The following is a 26114-nucleotide window of genomic DNA, read 5'->3' as shown; positions in this document are numbered from 1 at the left end:
AAAAAAAAATTGAATATTTTTTAATAAAATTATTATAAAAAATATTTTCATATTACAATTTAATTATTAGTTTTATTATTTTTTATAAATTTAAAAAAAATATTAAAAAAAAATATAAAATGAGGTCAATTAAAAAATCTGTAATCTTTAATTTAAATAATAATCTTAATTATAAACAAGGTTCAGTAACTTTAAGTGCAAATAATTTTAATATAATTTCGACATTTAAAACATCATCAATATCAATGACAACACCATCATCATCATCGTCATCAATATCATCATTAAAAAATATATTAAATGAAAATCAAAGATATGCAACAACAGTTTGTCCAGTTGCACATAATATTAATGGAACAAATACAGAAAAAATATTAAATATTGAAGAAATTGAACAATTTACAAATCCATTACCATATAGTGAAGTTCCAGGACCAAAACCGATACCAATATTAGGGAATACATGGAGGTATATAATTAAAATTAATTTATAAATTAAAAAAATGTCTGTGATCATTAATCAATTTTTGAGAAACGTAAATAAAAAATTTCATACCATACTAGGATTTTCTGTTTATTAAAATAATTTAAACGCGAACTTCAGTATTAAAATACAAGTTGGATAACTTCACGAGAGGAAAGTTTAAATACAAGAATAAATTGGTTTTAACTGAAATATTTTAATAATTATGATTTATTATCGATTTTGCCATACGCACGATACATATATAGATTTCAAGAAATTAGAAATTCTAGAAGGTTCAAATTTTCATACATGAATGCTTTTCATATTTCCCTCAGGATTCTTATATTACTCGTATATAACAAAAACTTGAAAATTATATTATATGATCTTACTTAATTAAAAGTAAAGGGCGATTATTGTTAATATCACATACTACACGTAAGCAAACCTTTAAGTGTTTACTTTATCGTTTATAATTTTCAATTCAACATAAATATTTGTATAGGAACACCATAGATTGGAATAATATAGAAATTTAAAACTACTTTCATTTTTATTACATGTTAATTTATAAGACGTACCAATTCAATGAAGTATACGAGTACTATACGTATTTGTATAGAATAATAATTTTGAGCTTGTTTAAAATATATTATGGAAAAAAATATGCATAAAAACCAGATTTATACGCTTTATAACAAATATTGTTTAAACTATATTGAATATAATAAAGGTATATACAATATAAGTTTATATAGCAAAATTTTAAGTATTTTAATGGCCGAAATGTTACCAAAAACAAAACTTAATTTTGTATATATATTTCAAGTTTCGTTTAATAAATTAATTTGGTACAAAAGACTGGTATAGACCTATATAAGTCTGCATTTTCATATGAACGTGAAATTGTCTTCATACTTTTCTCTTTTTATTTTACTTTACACTAAATTGACCAAATTGCATTCATACATAGTATGTATATAAAAATCATATAGGCTTCAAAATCAAAAAAACAAAGGTTATAAATAAAAAATGCATTCAAAAAAGATAAAAATTGCATTTCGAAAAAAACAATTTTTTTTTTCTTCATTTTTAATTTTAACATTGAAAAAATGGTAATCCAATGTTATAAACTTAATTTCGAAATAAAAGATTTTGTAAAAAGTTTTACAAAAAAAAGAAAATTTAATATTATAATACGAGTATAACCGGTAGGTTGGATTCAAAATTTTCATATTCTTTTCATAATAAAATGCTTTCATTCATTAGTTATGAGTCCCGATAAATATCTGGAACCTGAAAAATTTGTAAAAAATTTTAAACAAATTTCAAAAATATTGCAAAAAATTAAGTGTAAATGTAATACAAAAAATATTATATAAGTATTTAGTAAAAATTAACTAAAGAAGCTTCACTTTATTTAAGTAATTAAATTTTCTCTTACAATAAAAGTCGTAATCGGCTCACAAAACTGCATTATTTCGTATTACACTTCGACGTTATCGAAAATGTCATTGAAAATTTTCATTGTGAAAGTAGCTTAATACAAAATATGCAACTGACGTTTATTATTTTATTACGTGATGATTAAGGACCTGATCGTCTATCTCGCTATTTTACTCAGAAAGTGAGTAACTATCATATAACTTGTATAATGTAATTTTGGAGTGAAAAGAATTATTCCGATTGCGTTTTTCGCTTTTTTCTAAAATGTATACAAAAGTTTTTCGCTTTGTTTTTGAAAATCCAATTTAAAAAATGTGTAATCTAATTGGAAAAGTGTAACATCCATTAGAAAATATTGAGAATTCTAATTTGATAGTGAATAAAAAGTGAGTAAAAAGTGAGTAAAAAAGCGAGATACATGATCAGACTGTAAGTTTTATCAGGCTATATTTATAAATTTGTTGAATAGCAATTGAATTGTATTTTGAAAATTGTGTTTCCAATTACATTCATGCATTTAAAATGGTTTTACTGTATAAATTTTATTTCTATTTCTAAGATGAATTTATTATTATACTTTAGTAATTCCATTTTAATATTTTATATTCACACGCTATTTGCATATGTAAATTATTATGTATATACATATACATATATATGTAATAAAATGCATTTAATTTATACCTGCACGTGGATTAATCAGAGATTCTTTAAGACTTTTAAACAGAGTTTCTTTGTGTAACCCATTTTTGTAATAAGATACTGTATCGATGAGTATTCTAACATTAGAATTTATTCAAATTAATAAATTATCTGAATGGATTCTAATAAAAATTTTTAACATAAAAAATAATTAACATACATTTTTAGAACGCGACCCTATTTTATGAAGACCTTATAATACATATATGTATATAAAATAAATAATTATATAAAAAGTTCTTTTATTCTAAATTCTTCTTTTAATTTTTAATTATTTATTTATAAAATATTAAAATTCTAAATGAATTAAGATTTGAAATGATAATGTGATTAAAATTAATTAATGATATTAATTATTTTCTATACAATATATAAATATATGTGAATTAAATTAATTAGTATAAACTTATTAAATAAAAATTAATAAAGTATACGCTATACATTACATGTTTTCATGTATGATACACAATAGTGAAAACCTGTGTAGTGTTAATAATATTATTTAAAAATTTGATAAATTCACACATTTGATTGATTACAACTTATAATATAATGTAGATATAGTTTCGAATTTATAAATTATGTAAATATTTTTGGTTAGATATTAAATAATATTTTACCGAAATAATATTATTCAAAATTTCAATTTTAATTCAACATACTATACCGTATTCCGACTACAGGAGAGCGACATTTTTTTACATATTACTCTCCGATTAACATGTTATAGGGAATTGGATTCACACTACTTTGACAATAGACTTGTTTTGATTGACATTTTGTTTATTTAAAAATTTTGAAATAAATATTTTTTTTTTTATTTTGTAATCATGTCATTTTTGTATTCTGAAATATTTTTGGATTTTAATTTATTAAAAATTATTATGGATTTAAATATTTTTATAAAATTTTTTGAAGTTTTTTTCAAAATTTCCTTTGATTTGAGGAAATCCTAAAAATAAATCATTCACAATAGAAATACATGTTTTGAAAAAACTGTTATCCTGGAAAACATGCTTTAATTTGACAAATTTTTTCTACATAAAATTTGTAGTTGAACACTATGCATAGCATGCGTTATTCGTTTTAATGTAAGTAGGGTATTACTCTGAAATACCAATAATTTCGTAAAGAAACTCTAAGGCAACAAAACTATTTCCAAGTGTTTCGTAATCATATAAACATAAAAAAAACTTAATATTAATCAGAAATTTCTAGATGGCACATGTATACAAAGAAGAAGAGGAATTGCAAAGATATCAACAATAATTAAACTAATATTAACTTTTTCCTATCTCTGTGATCTGATCGTAATAAAGTTAATTTTAAAATTAATATAAAATATCTATGTAATAAACAAAATTCATTCATGTACCGTTATAAATTCACCGTTATAAAAAATATTTAAATCAATCATAAAAAGTTTTTCTCTTCTTTTCGTTTTTGGCGGAGCTTTTTTTTTTATAAGAAATACTTTTGTTTTCATTTATATTTTATCCCCTATATATTTATCTATCTATCTATATGCTCATGGCATCAATAAAAATCCAATTTGGATAGATTTTTCTTTACTATAAAAAAAATATTTTATTTATGTTTATTATTTTTTTTTTCATATTTTAATAGCTTTGGTGTTGTTTATATTTTTTGTTGCATTAAATATAGGTCAAGGTGGATTAAACTTCTTTATTCGAACTGGTTTGGTTATCCCATATTAAATATTTTGTTGTAACTTTTCATTTTCATTCAACTTTTACAATAAAATAAAAATTGTAGATGCCATAAATAATAAAAAGATTAAAAGAAAAAACAACGAAGGAAAATCAATAGCGTCATTTTCATTTAAGATTATAAATAAATATTTTATTTATAATAGAAAAATTTCTCAAAAATATTATGAGCAAAGCACTCACCATCATTATGAAACTGAAAATGTACCAATAAAATAGTAGATATATTTGTAAAATAAATATTTGATTTTATAAATAATGTTGAACTTTTTCAATTATGAATTAGATTTGTATTTATAGTTCATTCAACTGTGGAACTTAAATTATTAATTGTATATTTAAATCAAACGTGTAGCTAAATGTACTCATAATGTGTAGAAATTTTTAACTTCCACTCTTATCCGCCTGCTAAATAATTTGTTAAATTTTATTAGAATATTCAATAATTTCTGGAATTGTGCCATGTCAATTGGGTCACAACAGTAAATACTGAAAATATATTCTTATTATACGAATTTTAATATCTAAAATTTATGAACTCAGTCATAAATTTACTGTTCAGTCATATCAATGACTTGTGCTGTTCAGTCATGTCAATGACCCTCCCCCAACCCTCTTCTCACACAATTACGAACATAATTGAGTTATATAAACTAAATTGCGGTGATCATTCCTTTTGTTCTTTCTGATTTTTGATTGTATGATGAATCAACATTTGGGGAGGCTATTTGGTTATGCAAAAGTCGGTCGGTAAATAATGTAAGCTTTTCTACTTGTTATAAAGTTCATTTTAACATTACATTTTTTACTTGGCATGGTCATAGAAGTTGGTTATGTCAGTTGAGTATACAAATTGGTCATGTCGGTTGACCATGCAAGCTGATCATGCAAGTTGGTCGTACTGGTTGGTCATGCAAGTTAACCGCGCCTATAGCTCCAAATATAGTATATAAATTATGTTTTTTCTTAAGTTTGCTAAAACCTGTTTTTTCGTTATAATCGATTTTGCAATTATAACATAATCATATATATATGTATATATATATATTAAATGTGTATATATAGTATTGTGTATGACTATTATAATGCATTACATAAATTACTTAACAAAAATATTTATTAAAATCGTTCAAACTAAACTATGTAAATAAATTTATAATTTTTTAAAATATTTGAAATTTTTTGAATAATTATTCAGGGTCATTTAAATATTTATTGATAATGCATACCACATAATCAGGTTATAATTAACTACACATATTAATTTATTCTTGAAATATGTGTAAGTTATGTTGTATTAGAGTATAATGTACTGAAAATTATTTTGAAATATTTGACATAAGATACCTACATATTTCTCATGTAAAAACGTAAAAAACTAATTAAATAATGTAGATAAGTATGTGTGTACAATATAATACTAACACTGAACACAGTTTTCACCAATATGAAAGATTCAAGTGAGAAACTAACAATTGTCACACATAACAATGAATTATTTTATTGAAATCACCTTAAAATCTTTACAATAATTAAATTAATTATTATTTGTAATGATGTTAATTTAATTTTAAATTATATTTATTTTCTATATTATCTTATAATAAATATTTAATAAGATTTAAAGTAAACGTACATTGAATAAAAGTCTTAAAGAGGGCAATTATTTAGTTAACTACAATCTTTTCCGTATATTTATTGGTAAACACTCAAGAGATTAAAGTATTTTGTATATAATTTTTTGCTCGAAATATTAGGAGTATAAAAATATCAAATATGACGTTGAATATTATATCAAGAAGAATAATGTATAAAAATGTTGCAAGTTGAGAGACAAAAACATTCTTTAAGGAGACCTTAATAAATAATTCTGGAGAAAAAATTCAATAATTTTCTAAATGGGAGCAAAAATTAAATGAGTAATGAGTTCTTAGAGAGAGCGATTCTAGAAGCGTCATATCTGACGTTTGTAGATTCTATAGACGTCATATCTGTACGTGTACTGTATACTTACATATATATGAATAAACCTATTTTAATTCAATATTTCTGAATTTGAACTTCATGACACAAAGTTTTATTATAAGAACGGTTAGCCAAGCATATTAAAATTTTATAAACTTTAATAAACGCTTATATTTTGGTATTATTATGCTATTATTATTGGCATAGACTTGTTAATTTTTTACTCAAATTATTTAATTAACAATTTTCAAAGAAGTTGAAAACATTCAAGTGTAAATGTGATCATTTTTTTATTCTTTTCATTATTATTATTCCATTTTTTTTTAAATAATGTAATTATCGTCCAATTAACGATGGAAAAAAAAAACAAAAAAATTATTCAAAAGAAAATGAAATTTTTTGTATTGAAAACAATTACGTAATTGCTATACGTAATTATTTTGAAATTTATATAGAACGCTAGAATAAAAGAATAGTCGGAAGCGTGAACTAAAAATGAATTTCTTAAATTAAAAATTAAAAATGATTTTTAATATACAAGAGTAAATCTACTATAATGCGTTTCCAATTGTCATCACATATATAATTGCAAAATATATTATTGTCACAACATAAACATAACTGCCATTGTACAAGCGTCTTAATTTTTCACGCGCTGTTAATTGGGCAAAATACGAGTAATAGTATACTCTCCATTTAATATTGAAAGTAATTTACAATGATCGTTACTTAATATGAAATATTGCAAAAATATTTGCAATTTTGGCTGATTTCTTAAACAATTGTAAAATTAATCATTGTATTTGAACAAGTTTTTTTTATAATCAACTTAAATTTTATTATAAAATTCTATTATTTAATAGATTCGTTTACGTTATTATTCAATCCCTACATAGTTTTTTTCGATTTTATGCAATAGAAGCATACTCGATAATTTTTAGTTCACGCCTATATAGTGAAGTAGGACACTTATATAAATCAAGGTCTTAAATCAAGGTCTTATCTGAAGTACTTACGGTATATACCGTACCATACCTTTCAAAATCAATGCCTAACATTCATTCAAGTACAAGAAAATTTATTTTTTTTTCTAATTTCACTTTTACACTTATAACAGTAATAAGGCTTGAAGCTTGAAATTCGTATCAAAAAGATTATTTTGGAAAAAAATTTTGCTTGTCATGTTTGTTGAAAAATTTTTATTGTATAAGATTAATACAAAAACTGAAATGGTAAAATTTTTTTTCCCAAATATCTTTATTAATGAGATTAATGAATAGGAAAAAATATTAAAAGAAATGATGTTTTCATTCATAATTTGTTTTGATTTCTTGTATGTTTTTTGAATTAATGTAGTAAAAAAAATATTATAAATTTGTCGGTTCGTTTAAAAAGAATGTACAAAAAAATTGTATGTCATCGATATACAAAATATTTGATGACATACGAAAATAATTGGAAAATTACCGGAATCTTCACAAATTTTTAATGTTATCAAACAATAACCAAACAAAATATACAGAATGAGGCGCAAGGACCCCATCGAACCACAGCAGCCATTCTAAAACTCTATTCAAAACGAATTGCGATGCCCGACAGCTAGTACCAGGCAGTCGCAAAGGATGCGCATGGCAGTTTCGCCACCGTACCCACAAAATATACACAGATAGGAGCCCGATGAAATTAGTTAAAACTATCTAACGGAAGGGCGATAAACAGTTCCGTGTGACCTAAAATCATTTTTGTACATTTGAAAAATTTAATATTACTTTGTATATTAGTTTAATCGTCCGATGTTTACAGCACTTTCACTATTTTTTTCAGTTTGCAGTTGTATTCAGAATAGTCAAGTAGCCTAGAGTTTTGCAGACATAAACTCTATTTTTTATTACTTATTTTGTCTTCTTTTGTTTCCCACTTTGATATGCAAAATTAATGTTAATGATGTTAAAAATCACCAATAAATTGATTAATATTGGCAGAATTATTATGTGTGATTTTTATTAACATATTAAGACTTTTTATATTTAAAAACAGATGTTTGGAGTTTTTTATTAAAATTTTGTTTTGTTAATTTTTTATATATTTTTAAATCGATGTTTTTGCTACTGATGGCAAAAATATTTGCTTGAAATATTAGTAACCAAAATGAAGCTGATTTTGAAAAGAGAATTTTTTAATTCAATTGAAATTGTAGAGGGAGTTACTTAAAAAAATTTTATTTTGTATTTGTAGTTACTTATGTAATTTAATTTAATGCATAAGGTTCCCGAGATTCGATAGAAATGCAAAAAAGACGAACCAAAAACACCAGCTGACATTTTGCTTTTTATATACGTTATTTTATGAGCTTTGAGGCCTCATAACTAGTGAAGTAGAGTTCAAAAATCTAAACGTCATCCGATGTTTTTGCTCGATTGGAGACATTCTATCACTCTGCTTCAGGAGTTCGATTGAGTTTCGCACACCCTGTAAAAAGTTAGAATATAATTTAATTTTAAAATACTTGGGAATAATTTACCCTTTATTATAGAGATGTTCGTTGAGACATAAATGAGTTGGAAATTGCCGATAAATAATACTATAGCAATTTTACAATGTAAACTTTTATCAAACTGTGAGGAAATATAAAGTATTTATAATGGAAGAGTTAACAAATTCAATAACCAACCGGTGCTCCTAATAACAAATATAATAAAATTTTTAATATTTTACAAAATTAATTTGTATTTGTACTTATAATTTTCCAAAAGGAAATTGAGATGTTCAGAAGCAAAGTTGCCAAACCATTGCTACTAAAATTTTTGCTTTTTTGTTAGAAATGTATATAATTTTAGGTCCCAAATTTGATTTTATCGACAAAAAAGTCAAATATTTCCCACACTTCGTTATTTTTGATTTTGAGATTTTTGAGAGTGAGATTTAGGTCACTTTGCTTCTCAAACCCTAAATTAAAAATATATTTAATTAAAAATTTAATCAAAAAATACTTAATATTTGCACAAGAGTATAATAAAATTCAAATTAGAAAAGATCTACCTAAATATCATGTATTTATAAGAACAAAGCCGTAAAAGCACTTAAAGTAAAAATTTTAGTTGTCTTTTAAATTTGTAATGTAATAAAAATTATAAGACACAGCGGTAAACGCATAAAATAAATGAATAAAATATAAAAACGAAAAAAAAACCACCCATTCATATTCAGTCCATAATCTTTTAATGATTTCACAAATTCATTATTTTAATTCAAATTTATTTGAAAGTGAAAACCGCACAATATGCTCTATATACGCCATATATGACAATGTGCGTTATGTTATTCAATTATTTCATAGTATGGCCAGGCCAATCGGCAATTTACTTTTGTTTTTAGACATTGTACTAACGCATGTTATTCATATTTATAAAAGAAAATTTCTCACAAAGTTACATTTTACATTTGTAACATATTTATGTCATACAGAGCTGGAGAACTTTTGTGACACATTTCCAAAAAAAAAAAATTTCTTTAAAATAAGAAGATGAAATTTTATAAACAAAATTAGGTTTAGTAAAACATAGAGTAATAGACTCAGTATTAATTGACCTTATTTATCTAGATTCTAGGATAAGATTTTTACGTATTTTACAACTCAACTTCATATTATTGTTTTAAATTCTATAGAAGTAGAATGATTAGTACTCATTTTTCGTAAAGAAATTAAAAAATTTTTGTAAAGTATAAAAAAATATCAAAATATCGAACTGATTCCTCAAATTTAGCATTATCTAAAATCGGTTAGATGCTGACTTCCGATATAATTTTTCCTTCTGCATGGCAACTTGAATGAGTCTCAAATTTTATCAACTTGAATAATAGCGATACATAGTTCCAACTAATTTCTGAATTTAATTTAATTTTAAAAAGCAGCCAAAATTTGTTATACATGTACATATATAGGTTTTCAACTCCTGTTTATGGTTGAAATTCTCTTGATCCAAAAATAGTATATGAAATTCCAAATATCACCAGATATGTGTTTCTTTCTTTAATTTTAAATTATTTTTTTTATACAGACAAACATGAATTAACTAACTGTTTATTTTATTTATTTTACCTATGTATAATTACATTTTAACTTGCTTTTATAACTTTTTCTTTTATTTCTTATCTTTCTATTTTTCACTTTATAAACACGCTAATCTATAATTATTTTTTTTTTTTTAGTAAAATGTTTTAAAAGAAAATTTTTAGATTTGTTTTAGCACAATATAAAAAGAAAAAAATTAAAAAAAAATAATTAGTTTTATAACTGTTAATTTTAGGGTTTTTTATGTCATTTTCTCTCATTTTGTACTTCACAATTATACGATACGTGTAATATCTGTCATATATGATTTTACATAAACAATATAAATAAAATTGTAGGAGATTCTCATATTTAAGTTTGAAATTATATTAGAAATGTTATTATTAATATGTCACATATGAAATTCAAATATTTTATTTTGAAAAGCAGTTCTCTTTATTAGAAATTCTCTCTGGAAAGTTTGTAAATCCACGAAACATGACATACGAAAATATCATTATTAAAATACGGCTGAATTTAATTTTATTCAGATAATAGTACTCGTATATACACATATTTAAACAGTTTATTATACCGTATATACATATAAATAATTACCGTATATTATAATATATTATACCGTATACCGTATATTATACCGTATATTATAATATAAAACTCTTTTTACTTAGTATTATTTGTCTATATTGCACAGAATTATATATTAAGAATCCTGATTTCAAATTTGTGAAGTCAGCAAATTTTAAAAAAAATTCATTTCAATTTATTACCTCTTCAAAAATATCTTAAAAATCTTTTTATCAGCACTGAGCCAATTCTTACATATATAGCAGAATTCACGATTTAATCTGAATCTGATGAAAGTCGTATATATGTGTTAACCCCGTTTGATATCAGACTTTGTCTTTTTTCCGAAATATAATCGAAATTTCTCTATTTTTTATCAAATTTACTGTCAAGAAAATAGCAACAATTAATTTTTTTTTTTGTGAAAGTTTTAAGCAGCAAACAGCTGATTTTTAATTTTGTTGTAGTTTTCAGTGTTAGGTTTGAACACAATTTCAGTCTGATAACAGTCATCAGCCTTTACCTTAGATTTTATCATATATTTAAACAGTACCTAATAAATACTGAGAAAAGAATTTTTCACAAAATGCCTCAATCCATAGTAGGCTTTCATTTAATGTCATATACTCGTAGAGTCAATGACAGATGTAAAATGAATTGACGCGCAAAAATATTCGTACATTGTGAACGGAGAAAAGCATTAATAACATTTAAAATTTATTTACATGAAATATTTAATGAAATCATAAATTACATGAAATTTTTATACAAAGCAAAAATAATAAAAAATATATAATATAATTTTCTAAATTAAATTTGAAAATTTTATAAAAAACAATGTAAGAGAGGCAATTATTTATTTTTTATTTGTTTCTACTCGTGTATTTGTAAAGATCATCGCCATCAACAGTTTTATGAACACAAAGATGAACGCATAAGAGATTGCATTCGCACAATCAAATACTCACCTGAACAATAAAAATGCTGAAGAAAAAAAGGGTTAATTACTAAAAACAAAAAAAACTACTTTTCAATCGGAAATGTAGAAAATCTTAAAATTTCACCAAAAAAAAAAAAAGAAAATCCATTGTAATTATAATTATTTTCATTTAAAAAAATTATTTTAAAAAAATATTCGTGGAATATGCAAGCCGACAATATTCAAATAATTTTTAAATTATAGAATTAAAAGTTTCTCTCTCCTAAATCTTTTAAATTTATAAAAATATTATTTTATTAATTATTTTCTATCTTTTTTTTATTTATAATTTTAGATTAATGCCAATTATTGGACAATATTCAATAGCTGATATTGGTAAATTATCATTTTTATTACGTGAAACTTATGGTGATATTGTTAAATTTAGTGGTCTTATGGGAAGACCAGATCTTTTATTCATTTATGATGCTGATGAAATTGAAAAGGTAAAATAAATGTTTACTATAATATTTTACATTATAATCTAAATATAGTTCTATATATTTTCTTATTTATTTATTTATTTAATTTCATATCTCAAGAGTGCAATTTTGCTCATACAGAATGTTGTTTAAAATAATATTTTAAATTTCACAATACAAAATTTATTTAAAATAAAATTTAAATATGTATTTAAAAAATGCACCTTAACAAAGTCAAAATATATACAAATACCCGTTTTAAGTACATATTTAATATTATTTTAGTTGTAGGGCATTCAAATTTACTTAAAATTATTGTTTACATAAAAATCATAGTTATATTTGTGTTTCTGGCACATATTTTTGTTTGATTTAATTAATAATAAATTTAAGAAGCCTGTATTCCATATATGTATATAAGACTTCAAATATTTTAATATTATGTATTAGTTAGTGAACCGGTATAGGTGAATAGTTGCATAGTAGTGTGATATTGATTAGGAACAGATTTGTAATCGATTGCAATTAGAATTTATTTGAAATTTAATCAAATTCAAATAAGTGCATTTCAACAAAATTTTTGTGAATGAAACTACTTTCGAACGAAATTTTACTTCAATACGAAATTGCATGTACTTAGGTATAATTTCGTTCTACATCATTTTTGAATCGAATTATCAACTAGTTCAGTCAGGCTAATTGTATACAATTATTAAAATATCAAAAATTAAAAATTTCACTTCGTGGATTTTGAATAGTTATGATGGTCGCCCTTTCTTTTCTTCTGCTGCATATACACTTTTGGCCGTTAAAGATCATATGATACTGTTTATTAGTTGCTAATGTTTGATGCGATCTTTGGCTGTATGCATCAGTTCTCCTATATATTTGAAATACCTGCCTACTATCTAATATTTCTTAGCCATAACATATTAATTTTAAATTTGTATTCAAAGATTTATAGTTTCGGTTGCTTATAACAATTGATAAAGAATAAAATAAAAGCATATTTTTTTATAATCACTTGTCATAATTGAATTCTTCAACAATAATTTGTTTTACTGAATGAATCATGTTAAACTTATAGGTTTGGTTCACAGCCCTATTTTAATAATCTTTGATAATGTTTATATTAATGATTATTTATTAATACTTACATACACTAGGTATTTAAACAAAATACTTTCAATTATAATAAAACGTAAACACTTTCAATGAGTGTTCGCGCACTCACAATGTAAGGTTAAAACGTTAAATGTTTGAGCACAGAAAAGAAAAATAAAAAATAAATATAATAGGCATATATTTTGTATGTGTTTATGTATAAAAATATTTACAAAAATAAATATTAAAAAAAAGTAATCAGAAGCTTTAGCAAATATAAGCACAAAAACTAATGTAGGATGCTAATTTGTACTAAATAGCAAATATCTATAAGCAAAGGTAGGTAATAGCAAAGTCATTTCAATTAGCATTATAGAAATTTAAAAAAAAATCAAGTATTTTATTAGCTTATCTGAAAAATATTTGGAATTATTGAATTATTTTTAAAATTCTTGTAATATTTCTTATTTATAGTAATTTCATTAATTTATAGTAATTCCAGATTCTAAATAATAAATTCATTCTACGCCTTGGTATTCTTGGCATTTAATAATGTGCAAAATCTAATTATTCTAACATATTTAATTGACTAACTTGCAAATTTTTGAATTCGTTTTTTTTATTTTTTATTTTGTAGTGCTATAGAAATGAAGGACCAACACCATTTCGTCCATCAATGCCAAGTTTAGTTAAATATAAAAGTGTTGTAAGAAAAGATTTCTTTGGTGATTTACCAGGAGTAGTTGGAGTGTAAGTATGAAAAGATTCTATACATTGCATATTATGGGCACGAACAAATTCAAGAATATGACTTGTATTGCAGAGTTTTATGTCTTATTTGCAGTATACAAATTAAACAAAACTGTACATACATATATAAAATTTCATTAAAAAATAACTGTACTTCTATGACATTTCATTTATTTACATATATGCATAGTATATATATGTATATGTATATATAAATTTATTAATAAATATATATTTTTACGGGCAGACATGGTGAACAATGGCGTGAATTTCGTTCTCGTGTTCAAAAACCAATATTACAATTATCAACTGTTAGACGATATTTGGCACCATTAGAAGAAGTAACAGAAGAATTTATATTAAGATGTCAACAATTATTAGATGATAATATGGAATTGCCAGATGATTTTGATAATGAAATTCATAAATGGTCACTCGAATGTAAGTTTCTTAAAATGCAATATAATTCAATTAAAAAATTTTTTTTTTATAAAAGCAAAAGTAAAACAATTTTTTTTTTTCCTTTTTGCAAAAACAAAAATTAATTGCATTCTTTTGAAAATTTTTTTTATATGACGTCATATTCACATAAGTTACTTACTGATAAAATAGACAAGAAGAAAGAAAACGATATAACAGGCGTGGAATGCAATTTTAAAATCACAGTTGATTAACAATTTTCTGGATTTTATTAAAAAATTAATCTCATTTCACTTCAGTATAATATCTCTTGAGTGTCGTCGACGATTTCATCAATAATTTCATCTGTTAGTAATTTATTCACCACAATTTCAAAGGATGCTAAAAATATTCCCTATCTCACTTATGAGGTAGCAATTTACATTAAATCTTTAAAATACGAGGTGAAAATTTTAATAAATTCATCGAGTTGATATTCGAATCAAATTTTCCGTGAGAGTTTTACGTACGATAACAAAATTAATACTGTGTAAGAGAGCATACAACAATTAGTGGTATACAGAGAATATGAAAGTATGAGAGAGAAATATTAAGGAAGTAATTACAAATTAAAGAGCGAAAGGTGTAGAATTTACTACTACCTATTAATTGAAGTCATTATATTTAAGTTCTACTGTCTGGTTATATGAAATTATAATGAAAAGCAAACAGAAGTCAATGAATTTAATAAAAAAAAAAAATTGTATAGCTTGGAAAATTAAAAATTTTGGCACGTTTCAAAATAATATCAACATTTCAATAGTGTGTTTTCTGTTTGCATATTGTATAAAATGAAATATAGTGTAATAGAAAAAGTTAATGAAGCGTTAATTTTCAATTAAAAGTAAAAAAATTTTTAACAATTTCTTTATGCTTTTATAGTTTTCCTTCTTGTCTCTATAACATAGGAAACAATTTTAACATACCATTAATTTACTTGTTTGCAAATGTTTAATAACCATAAAAAAATAATTAGCTTTGCTAGATTATCTTTAATCTATATTAGAAACAAATCATCAGCTTATGCCGAAATCATATTTGAAAGAAAATTTAAATTTTTCTTGTTTTTTTTCTAGGTATTGGTCGTGTTGCACTTGATACACGTTTAGGTTGTTTAAAACCAAATCTATCACCAGATTCTGAACCACAACAAATAATTAATGCAGCTAAATATGCATTAAGAAATGTTGCAACATTAGAATTAAAAGCACCATATTGGAGATATTTTCCGACACCATTATGGACAAAATATGTTAATAATATGAATTTCTTTGTAGAGTAAATAAAAATAATATTTAATAAAATAATTTATATATAAATTTCAAATATATATATATTTTAGAGTATGTATGAAATATATTAAAGATGCTAAACAGAGAATGAAATCAAAAGATCAAGAAAAATTAAATGATGTTGAACCATCTTTATTAGAGAAAGTTATGAGAACTGAAAAAGATGATAAAATTGCAACAATTATGGCATTAGATTTAATTTTAGTTGGAATTGATACAGTAATTATATATGAAAAATAATCTAAGAAATATTATTTTAAAATATTTTTTATATAAAATACATAGATATCGATGGCAGTTTGTTCAATTCTATATCAATTAGCAATTCATCCAACTGAACAAGAAAAATTATATGAAGAATTAATAAAAATTTTACCAGATCCAAATATTCCACTTACAATATCATTATTAGATAAAATGCATTATTTAAAAGCATTTATTAAAGAAGTTTTTAGAACACATAGTACAGTTATTGGAAATGGTCGAACATTACAAGAAGATACAATTATATCTGGATATAAAATTCCGAAAGGAGTAAATTTTTTTTTTAAATTTTGAATAATGTTTTTGTTTTGATATTAATAAAATTTTATTTTAATTTTAGGTTCAAGTAGTATTTCCAACATTAGTAACTGGTAATATGGAAGAATATGTTACAAATGCAAATGAATTTAAACCGGAACGTTGGTTAAAATCAAATCAAGGTGGTATTGATGGTAAATTACATCCATATTGTAGTTTACCATATGGTTTTGGTGCTAGAATGTGCTTAGGTAGACGATTTGCTGATTTAGAAATGCAAGTGTTATTAGCAAAAGTGAGTATACATCTGATTTCAAGAGAAAGATTTTTTTAAACATCTTGACCTAGGTAAAGCCGTAATTTTCATTTTACTTAATGCAAGCACTTAAATATTTTAATTTTATTTTTAATTATTCTTATTTATTTTATTTTTACATTTTGTTTTTTTTTTTTCTTCTGTTTTAGTTACTAAGAAATTATAAATTAGAATATCATCATAAGCCTTTGAAATATGCAGTAACATTCATGTATGCACCGGATGGGCCACTCAAATTTAAAATGATGAAACGATAAATTTTTAATTTTTTTTCTGTTATTTTTTGTATCAGTAAAATTTTTTATTTTCGAAATTATTAAATACTTAAGAATAATAAAAATATAGCTAAAATTTATTATAATATGAATAAGAAATTATATTATAGGTTATCCATGCAATTAAATATTAATTATTGCAATAAAATTATAAATTAAAATAAAAATATTTTCAACCTATTCCTTTTTATTTAATTGAATTAACATTTAAAAATTTTGTCTATAAAATTTGCATAAAAGTAAATGTTGCGATTGTAAATGATTAAAACCGATACATTGAGTACTTTTGCATAATTTATGATTACATTGTGTGTGCATAAAACGACTATTTTAATTCTATTCGGTTGTATTATCCAGCAAAACACTCTTTCTCATCTAGAAACAGAAATTTATTTGAAGAAGAATCGGTAAAATTAAAATATTTTTACATATTACAACAAAATGACTTTTACAAGCGAGTAATTATTTTATTTAATTTTAAAAAAAAAATCCAAAATTTCATAACATACTTTTAGGAGTAGAAAACAAACACCGATGGCGACACTTTACACAACTACTACATAACATTTTAGAACTAATTAATTTAAATGTAATACTTTGATTTGCAAAGAGATGACGCTTTCAAATTGTCTATTTCCAAATTTCTACAATCGTAAAGAATTTGACATTAACTATATTTGAGTGATTAAGAGTTACCATATTCTATGTAAAACTAATTTTTATTTTCAGAAATATCAGGTCAGAAATAAAGAAATTTCCTTTATTTTATTTGCCTATTTATTTTTAAAAATGAAATGTGTCTTTCAAAGTTAAATATGTAATGGAATTTCAAAAGGTTTTACATAAGAATTAATATGTGTTTTATTTCAAAAAATTAAAAGAATAAAAAGATTTTTTGTCAATAAAAATTTTGCTTGAATTATTTTTTGAAGCTAAGTTCTTTCGAATATTCTGGCAATAATTCATCAATAAGAATTTGTTTTGAATAGTAAAAAAAAAATACTTAAACAAAATCTTCATAATATTTAATTTTTTTTTTTTAATTTTAATATTTTATATTAATTAAAAAGTGTTCAATATTAAAATGATGATTTCTATGGGAGTAATTGATTGCTTTAAGCAAAATCATTCATTAGAAATTACAAAAGAATCTGTAATAATGCAACCATCTGATAATTTTAATATTAAAAATTATCCGGTTCGTCGTATAAAAATCAGTCCAATACAATTTTATTTTTTCTATAAGGAAATAACAAATTGGAATAAATTTATTGATAAATTACTTAAAAATCAATATTTATTAGAACATTTTATAAGAATAAGATTATTAACTAATTCAACTATAACAATTGATTATACATGGAGCCGTATAACTTATATGACATTAATGGAAAATATTGAAACGGAGCATATCTTTTTATGGCTTTCAACATTAGGTGGTGGATATAGTTCATTAGGAGAACATTTTAGTAGTTGTGCTATAATAGCTTCAAAAATATCATTACAACAATTAATCTTGTGCTATAAATTAGGTGATCCAAATATGCAATCAAGATGTAAATTATTTTATAGTATATCATTAATACAACAAGGAAAATTGAGATTAGCAAAGAAAATAATTCGAGAACAATATAAATTTGCAAAATCACAAACAGTAGAGGATTTCAGATTAATAAAAATGTGCCAGGGTATATGGTTAAAATTACAACATTCCTATCGCATTCGTTTAATTGGTTCAGATTCAAAATAGAATATTCATTTTTAATAATAAAATAATGTAGATAATATTTGTTTTTTTTTAAAAAACAAAAAGAAAAGATAAATAATAAAGATATTTTTAAAAATGTTATCAAATCAAAGTTTTATTTTTCATTATACATAATGGTCATACCGCCTCATATTGCAAAAATGCATTAGTTCCCATAGAGGATGAAATTTTTTTTTGATTCTAATGAATTTATATGGTATTTATCGTTTTTTAATTAGGCACTTACCTCTCTTCATAATTGAATATTTTCATGAATTAAAATTTCAGACTAATTGATATTGCAAGATTATTGCAAGATTCTAACATTACCACTTTTTTTTTTCCAAATTGTAAGGCCAAGTTTTACTACAAATTTAAATTGTGTACTTATAAATTTAAAAATTTCGTTCACTTAAACTTCTTTCTTTTAACGTTGAAATTTTGCAAAAGTTACCTATAAAGTTTTTTAATTGGCTTTAAATTTTCCTGATTAATTTCCAAAAATTAATCAGATTTTTCTGATTTAACTCAAAAAATTATACATTTGCAGACTAGCGCAATCAAACATAAATCATTTTATAGTTATCTGTTGAAATATAATTATAAATATAATTATCAGGCAAGAGTAAATTCAATTTTAAATTCTAATTCCTTTACAAAGAAATAATTGAATGATGCAATTAATTCAACTAAATATCATTCTTTCCGGAACAAACAACAAGCACAATTTAACAAAACCAGAAATCTATAAGATCAGCCGGAATCAACTACTTACGGAAATTAACATTTAGTTACGGAAATTAACATTTTACTACACTCTACATAAATTTAAAAGCTGATTCAATTAAAAAAAAATGTTAATTTTTTTGATAATAATAAGGAAAGCCAATTATTTGCGAATATTTTCCACGTTGTAAAAAAAAAGACTTTTATGTAATTATGGAAATAATCACCTAAATCCAGATGAATATCAGTTAATTAGTCGTATCACTTGAGATTATGCAATATACCTAAGATTTTTTTAGTTTTCAGAATAGAACTGCATGTTTTAGAATTCAGAATATTTGAACAATAAATAATCCCATCAAGTGATGCGACTAACAATATATGGTAGAATATGGTGTACGTAATTCTTAAAAGTTTTACCAGTTTATTTACATGTTTACCATAACAAATCAATTAAGAATCCAGCATCTGCTTAAAAAATATATGTACATATTACAAATAACCCTCATCTCATTCAGATGCAATCATAAATGGGTATATGCATTCAGATGCCACACTACCCAATAGGTGGTCTATTAAAATATAAAATTTAAATGAAAAAACAAAATAATGTTTAAAATAAAAAAACCACTTACAACATTAAAAAAAATTACATAGTTTTTCTTTTTGTTTTTTTGTGTTTTCACTTTTCATTTTTTTAATCTTATTTAAAAAAAAAAAAATCTAGTTTTAACAAAGGCATAGAAATAATTAAATTAAAAATATCATTTTAAATTGTTTTGTGATTTTTTTTTTTTTCTGTTTTATATTATTTTAAAAAATACATAAAATTTAATACATTAATAAATTGATTATAAAAGAAGGAATAATATTGTTTTTGTTTTTTTTTTTTAATTTTTTTTTTTAATTTTTGTATTTTCTTTTTTTTATAAATTTTCTTTAATAAATTGTTTCATTTTCTTTTTAATTTTATTTTTTAATTTATATTTTTATTTTATTATTTATTTTATTTTTTTTTTTGTTTTTGTAATAAATTTTTCTTATACAGCTTTATTTAACGATTTTTTTTTTCTCTTCGCACTTAAAAAAAAAAAAAAAATCTTAATTTTTCTAACGGACAAAAATTGTAATTTTTTTTTTTTTTATTTTATTTTTAATTAAAAAATTTTCTTTTTTTTTTGTTTATTTTTACAATTAAATACTTTATTTATAATAAATTTTAAATAAAGGAAGAAAATATAAAAAAAAAAAAAATTATACAAAAAATATGCATGAATAATTATTTTATATCTTTGCTTTGTAATTTTTAATTTAATTTATCTTTAATCTTTTTATCATTTTATTTATATTTATTTTATATAAAAAAGGAAAAAAATTTGTTAAAAATATAAAAACAAAAGGATTAATATTTTATAATTAACTTTATATCTCTAGAAATTCTAGAATTATAAGCAGGCAATTAATGTCGTCTTTAATATTACTAATTTTTTTTTTTGATTTAATTTTTTACTTTTCTTATTTTTTATTATAAATTTATTTATCAACGATATAAATTTGTTTTAAAAATTTATTTGCTTTTTATTTTTTTAATTTTAATTTGAAAAAAAAAAAAAGAAAACTAATAAAAGATAAAAGAGTGGTGTTTAAAATTTTATTTTCTCTTAATTATTTTTAAGAAAAATGACCAAAAAATGAAAAAAAAAAAAATTGAAAATTGTCAGATAAGAGAAAAAGGAAAAATTTAAATAAAATTTAATTTTTAATTAATAGGTTTTTCTTCTTGTTGTTTTCTTTTTCTTTTATTTATATACATATGTACATACACATATATACATTAACGTATGCATATAAAATATATATTACATATGTATAATTATACATAATATTTATATAATATAAAAAAAAAAAAAAAAAAATTATAAAAAAATGGTTCCTTTTGTAATTTATTATTATTATTATTTAGATTTTATTGCGTTTTCAGCTCTTTTCCAATACTGTACGAAACAATTTTACCCCAATCAATTTTAGTTCTTGTTATAGGTAATTGCCGGCGCATTGCTTTAAATGTTGTATCAGACATTGTGACATAATTTTCTGAAATAGCCATTTGATATTCATTTTCAGCTTCTTCAATTATTTTTATAATATCTTTTGCTGTTTGCTGTTCATTTGTGACTGTTAAGGGTTCACGACATTCTTTTGATGATACTAATTGCACATTACCGTCTTCGTAGTAATGAACCTAAAATAAAAGAAACAAAAAAAAAAAGAATTAAAGAATATTGAATTTTAGTGTTTTTTAAAAATTTAATAAAAACAAAATTATAATTAAATAATTTTCAATAATTAATAAATTTTTTAATAATTTATTTTCTAAATTATTAAAAATTCAAAAATAGAACAAAATTTATTCTATATAGAAGCTTTTGTGGTAATCAAAATTAATACAAAACCAAGCTGGGTTTTTGGTTGTTTATATTAAAAATATAAATTCAATGATTTCAATAAAAAAATATATGAATGAGTCATTCATATTATTTATAAATGTACTTTTGAAAATTATGAGTGAACTTTTGAAAATTTTCATTATACGGTTTTTATACATGTTGTAATCTAAAATAATTCAGAAAATTATATCTATAAAAATTACCTGAACTTTAAGAACACCTTTAACTTCAGTAACTGGGCTACCAGGAGTAAAAGAAACATGCCATTGTGATCGCCATCTACCATTCCAATAATTTTTTGGTTGAAATTGATGATCTTCAATGCAAATTGTTAGTGTAATTTGACTACCTTGTGTTTTACCAAATACAGAACATACCTAATATATACACAAATATAATTTACAACATAATTTTAATTATAAATTATAAATTTTACTTACACCATGTCTATAATGATTGGCAGTATAAGCTATTGTTTCTATATCTAAAGCGGATCGCCATAATTCTGAATTCGAATCAGTTTCATAATTTTGATAATCGGATGCTTCTTTACGTAAATGATCATATTTAAATGCTTGTTTAGTTCTGGGATCATAAAATCGACCGCCTCCTAATAAAATACAAAAAAAAATACATTTCAATTTATATTATTTATTCATATTGATGTAGATAAGAAAGGTACACAATAATATAAGTTTTAATTTCAATTTAAATAAAGCAAGAAATTATTTTATATATAATATATAGGTACTTGACTATGTATTTAGTATGTATAAGCTTATATAATGCGTTTTATTCTACAAATGTTAATCAGAAATAAACAAACATAAAACAGGCTACACCTTTTTTTTTTTTTTGTAATTCAAATGTAATAAATTTTTATCGAACGTTATCAAAATCTGATAACTTGATTTTTTCTTTAATTTAGTAAAGCAAAACTTTTAAGTTGACCTCATATTTTGAGAAATTTTGGTAGAAAATCTTAAAAAGCCAAAATGACCTATATAAATTTTGTATATACATAAAAATTTATTCTGGGAAAGACCTATTTTAAGTTTAACATATACCACTTATATTAATATATAACTTAACGTACACATATGTATGTACATATACTTATGTATATACAAATGTACTTATATATTTTTGTCAAATCGACTTATCGGATTTTTTATTGGCAATAACAATAATAATAATTATTTTCCCATAATAACGATTATGTATCCCTATTTTTTTCTTTTTCTTTTATTCTTTTTGACTATCCTTATCTGGAAAGAACATAATTATGTTTTAGCTTTTTATGCAATAATATTTTTAAAAAGATATTTCAAGTAAAGCTTATGTCAATATATCGGTTTTGACAAATCCAATACAAATATTTAAACATAAATTATTATGACCATATATGGTCATAGCAACTTAAACTCGAATTTTACCTTATTCAATTTATTACTTTTATCAACTTACATTCTTACAAATTAGTATATAAGTAGCATATTATGTACTATTATTGTATTTTATTATATTGTTGTTTTAAATTTAATTTATTTTGGGAAATAATAATCTTGCCAACACCTTGATTTTCCATTTTTAATTAACATTAATTTATAATATACTATATCTATTTATATATAGTATGTAATAATTTTATAAACCATTATGCTTACCTAAGTCATTATATTCAGTAATCACAGCTGAATGGTCGCTGCCCTCAATTTTAACAGGTGTTATTTGATCTTTATTATATTGAGCAAATGCAGCACTTGCTCCTTCTTTTAATAAAGCATCATTTTTTAATAATTCACGAACATCATTAAATACTTCATTGAATTCTCCAGGTGGTGCATGCAATATAAAATCAGAAACAATTCTAACCTTTTCACTATCACTGATCTCACTCTCCATAATAATAACTAAAATATAAGTGCTAATTATTAATAAAAAAAAAAATTTTTTTATTTTTTATAAAAAAAAAAAAGTATTTTAAAATTTCGATTGATTCATATAAAAAATTTGCTTTTAAAAATTTATTTGGTTATTAAGTGTCAATTTTCTCTTTTCAACTGTGATGACGATTTCATCGCGATGTAATAGATGTTGTCAAAAATTTATGATTCATGTTTTAGCACAAATGTTTTAATTCATTTTTTTATAATTATTAATATCATTTTTATTACAAACCTTTATAGTAGAAACTTAAAAATATATATTTAAATGCGTCTTAATAATAATTGGAATTTTATATATTTTTAATTTAACAAAATAAAATTTAATTAAGGAAGAATGCACTTTTTTTTAACTCGTATCGTTTTTAATGCTGTTGTCAAGTTTTTTCCTCTTTTTTTTTTGCAAGTTAGAATAGTACTAGATTATTTGGTAATAGTAAATGACAGCTTTTACAAAACGTAATAAATGACATTATAACAAGCGGGAATTTTAAAATTTATAAAGTAGAGTCTACACTATTTATCGCCAATTTTCTTAAAACTGATTTAACGATTCATTTTTTTATCAACTCAAATAGGAAGCAGTGAATCGAAAATGGAGGTTAGTATAAAAAGGATACTGAATTTAATTTAAATTTTAATTTGATTTCAATTTGGTTTTAATTTAAATTTAAACTAAAACAGATGTATTTAAAATTGAAAAAATTATGTAAATAAAATTGCCTAATATAGAATTCTATGACTTAATAGATTCAATTGGTTGAATAATTCACGTCTTTTTCTTTTGTTTTTGTCTTCAATTCGGATTTTTCAATTTCAAATTTTATTTCCATGTCATTTTTATTTCCGAACATCTGAAACTCAATCTTTTTGGGGATATTTTAATTTAATTAAAGTACTCAACTCAAAAAAAATTTTTTGTTCCATGTCCTATCTAAAAAAAAAATCAAAAGAAGTAATTTGTTTTAAAATTGTCAAAAAAAATAATATTCTGTATTTGTAATGTAATATAAGGATTTTATTCTCAAATTTCGTTCAAGCATTCAAGAATTTTTTTTAATAAATTTAAAAAAAATTAATTAACTATTATATTATATTAAGCTATATAAATTATACTAATCGTAATAAAGTTGAATATTTCCCAAATGAGACTTTTTATCAAATAATTTTTGTTAAAAAAGAGAAAAAGAATTTTAATTTAATCAAGTCAAAAATAAAATTGAGTTCAAGTATGTAGCCCTTATGAACTCAGTTCTAAAGCTGCATTTCATCAGTTTAGCGACGAGGTGATGTATTTGCTGCAAAAATGCAGCCGACTTTTTCAAATCGTAATGTTCACAAATTGCAAGTTTAGTAAATTTCCATAACATAGTAGCAATACAATTTGCTATAAAACAATTGCATTCAATTCGTTATCTGGTAATGTTGCTAATATTTATAATACACAATAAAATGATGAATAAATATCTACATGCACACATTTTTTACATATTTAAAAATATTTTTTAATAAAATTAAAATCACATTAATAGAATTTTTTGTAATATTAAAAAAAATAATACATGAAAGTTGCATCTCAAATGTCAATTATTTTAAAAATCGTATGCTTTAAAGATATTCGAGAATCGTCGATAGCGCAAAAGTGTGACAACAAAAACTAACAGAAAAATAATACAAATTTGTGGAGTGGAGAGTTTATGTGGAATCGAAATGGAATGTTTCATTTTTGATTTTTACATTTCAGTTTATTTTGAGATGTCAACGTGTGAAGAATTAAATTAATAGTACGGCGATTTCGTTATGTTTTTAATTTCTGTTTACGAACTCGTGTTTAAAATAATTCTAATATATAAATAACGGTTTATTTATTTTACGTGGGCATTGATAATAATTAAATAAAAATATTAACAAAATAAAATCATAAATCGATAATTTTGAAACAAATAAATTTTGATGAAATGTGATTATTACTATACACAAATACATGAAGAAGAAAAAAAAAAGTTGTTAAACAGCCTTTATTAGTATTGGAATGATTATTTGAAATCCGACAAGTCGTTTTTCTACCTGGATTTACCTGTTTGAATAGTTTTATTATTATTTTTTTTCTTTTGTTTTTATTGCCTTATTTCCTCCGTATCAATGTATATGTGAGAGCGGTGGTACAGTATTTTCAATTTT

General features: G+C 22.7%; 3 protein-coding genes across 4 annotated transcripts; 2 read left to right on the top strand and 1 right to left on the bottom strand.

Moving 5' to 3' along the window:
- The first annotated feature begins 245 nt into the window (after nucleotides 1-245).
- Nucleotides 246-17207, top strand: LOC129612244 (probable cytochrome P450 301a1, mitochondrial). The gene is made up of 10 exons (XM_055525785.1): nucleotides 246-268; nucleotides 314-469; nucleotides 12223-12373; nucleotides 14091-14203; nucleotides 14451-14644; nucleotides 15739-15940; nucleotides 16005-16173; nucleotides 16240-16488; nucleotides 16559-16771; nucleotides 16942-17207. The coding sequence occupies exons 1-10, from the start codon at nucleotides 246-248 to the stop codon at nucleotides 17047-17049; spliced, it is 1578 nt and encodes a 525-aa protein (XP_055381760.1). The 3' UTR covers nucleotides 17050-17207.
- An 863-nt stretch (nucleotides 17208-18070) lies between these two features.
- On the top strand, nucleotides 18071-19004 carry LOC129612278 (uncharacterized protein F58A4.6). Its single transcript, XM_055525833.1, has one exon. The coding sequence runs from the start codon at nucleotides 18152-18154 to the stop codon at nucleotides 18815-18817; it is 666 nt and encodes a 221-aa protein (XP_055381808.1). The 5' UTR covers nucleotides 18071-18151; the 3' UTR covers nucleotides 18818-19004.
- A 2015-nt stretch (nucleotides 19005-21019) lies between these two features.
- LOC129612263 (F-actin-capping protein subunit alpha) lies at nucleotides 21020-24315 on the bottom strand. 2 transcript variants are annotated; one of them, XM_055525816.1, is made up of 5 exons: nucleotides 24169-24315; nucleotides 23655-23914; nucleotides 22428-22597; nucleotides 22191-22364; nucleotides 21020-21782 (listed from the first exon to the last, which is right to left on the bottom strand). In XM_055525816.1, the coding sequence occupies exons 2-5, from the start codon at nucleotides 23890-23892 to the stop codon at nucleotides 21507-21509; spliced, it is 858 nt and encodes a 285-aa protein (XP_055381791.1). In that variant the 5' UTR covers nucleotides 23893-23914; nucleotides 24169-24315; the 3' UTR covers nucleotides 21020-21506. The 2 variants fall into 2 exon arrangements, with proteins under 2 accessions (XP_055381791.1, XP_055381790.1); XM_055525815.1 differs by having other exon boundaries at nucleotides 21022-21782; nucleotides 23655-23900.
- Between the last annotated feature and the right edge of the window lie 1799 nt (nucleotides 24316-26114).

The sequence above is a fragment of the Condylostylus longicornis genome, unplaced genomic scaffold, assembly GCF_029603195.1.
Source record: "Condylostylus longicornis isolate FDR11 unplaced genomic scaffold, ASM2960319v2 ptg000064l, whole genome shotgun sequence".
Lineage (NCBI taxonomy): Eukaryota > Metazoa > Arthropoda > Insecta > Diptera > Dolichopodidae > Condylostylus > Condylostylus longicornis.
The sequence above is the reverse complement of the archived record's forward strand: the minus strand, read 5'-3'. Positions and strand labels throughout refer to the sequence as shown.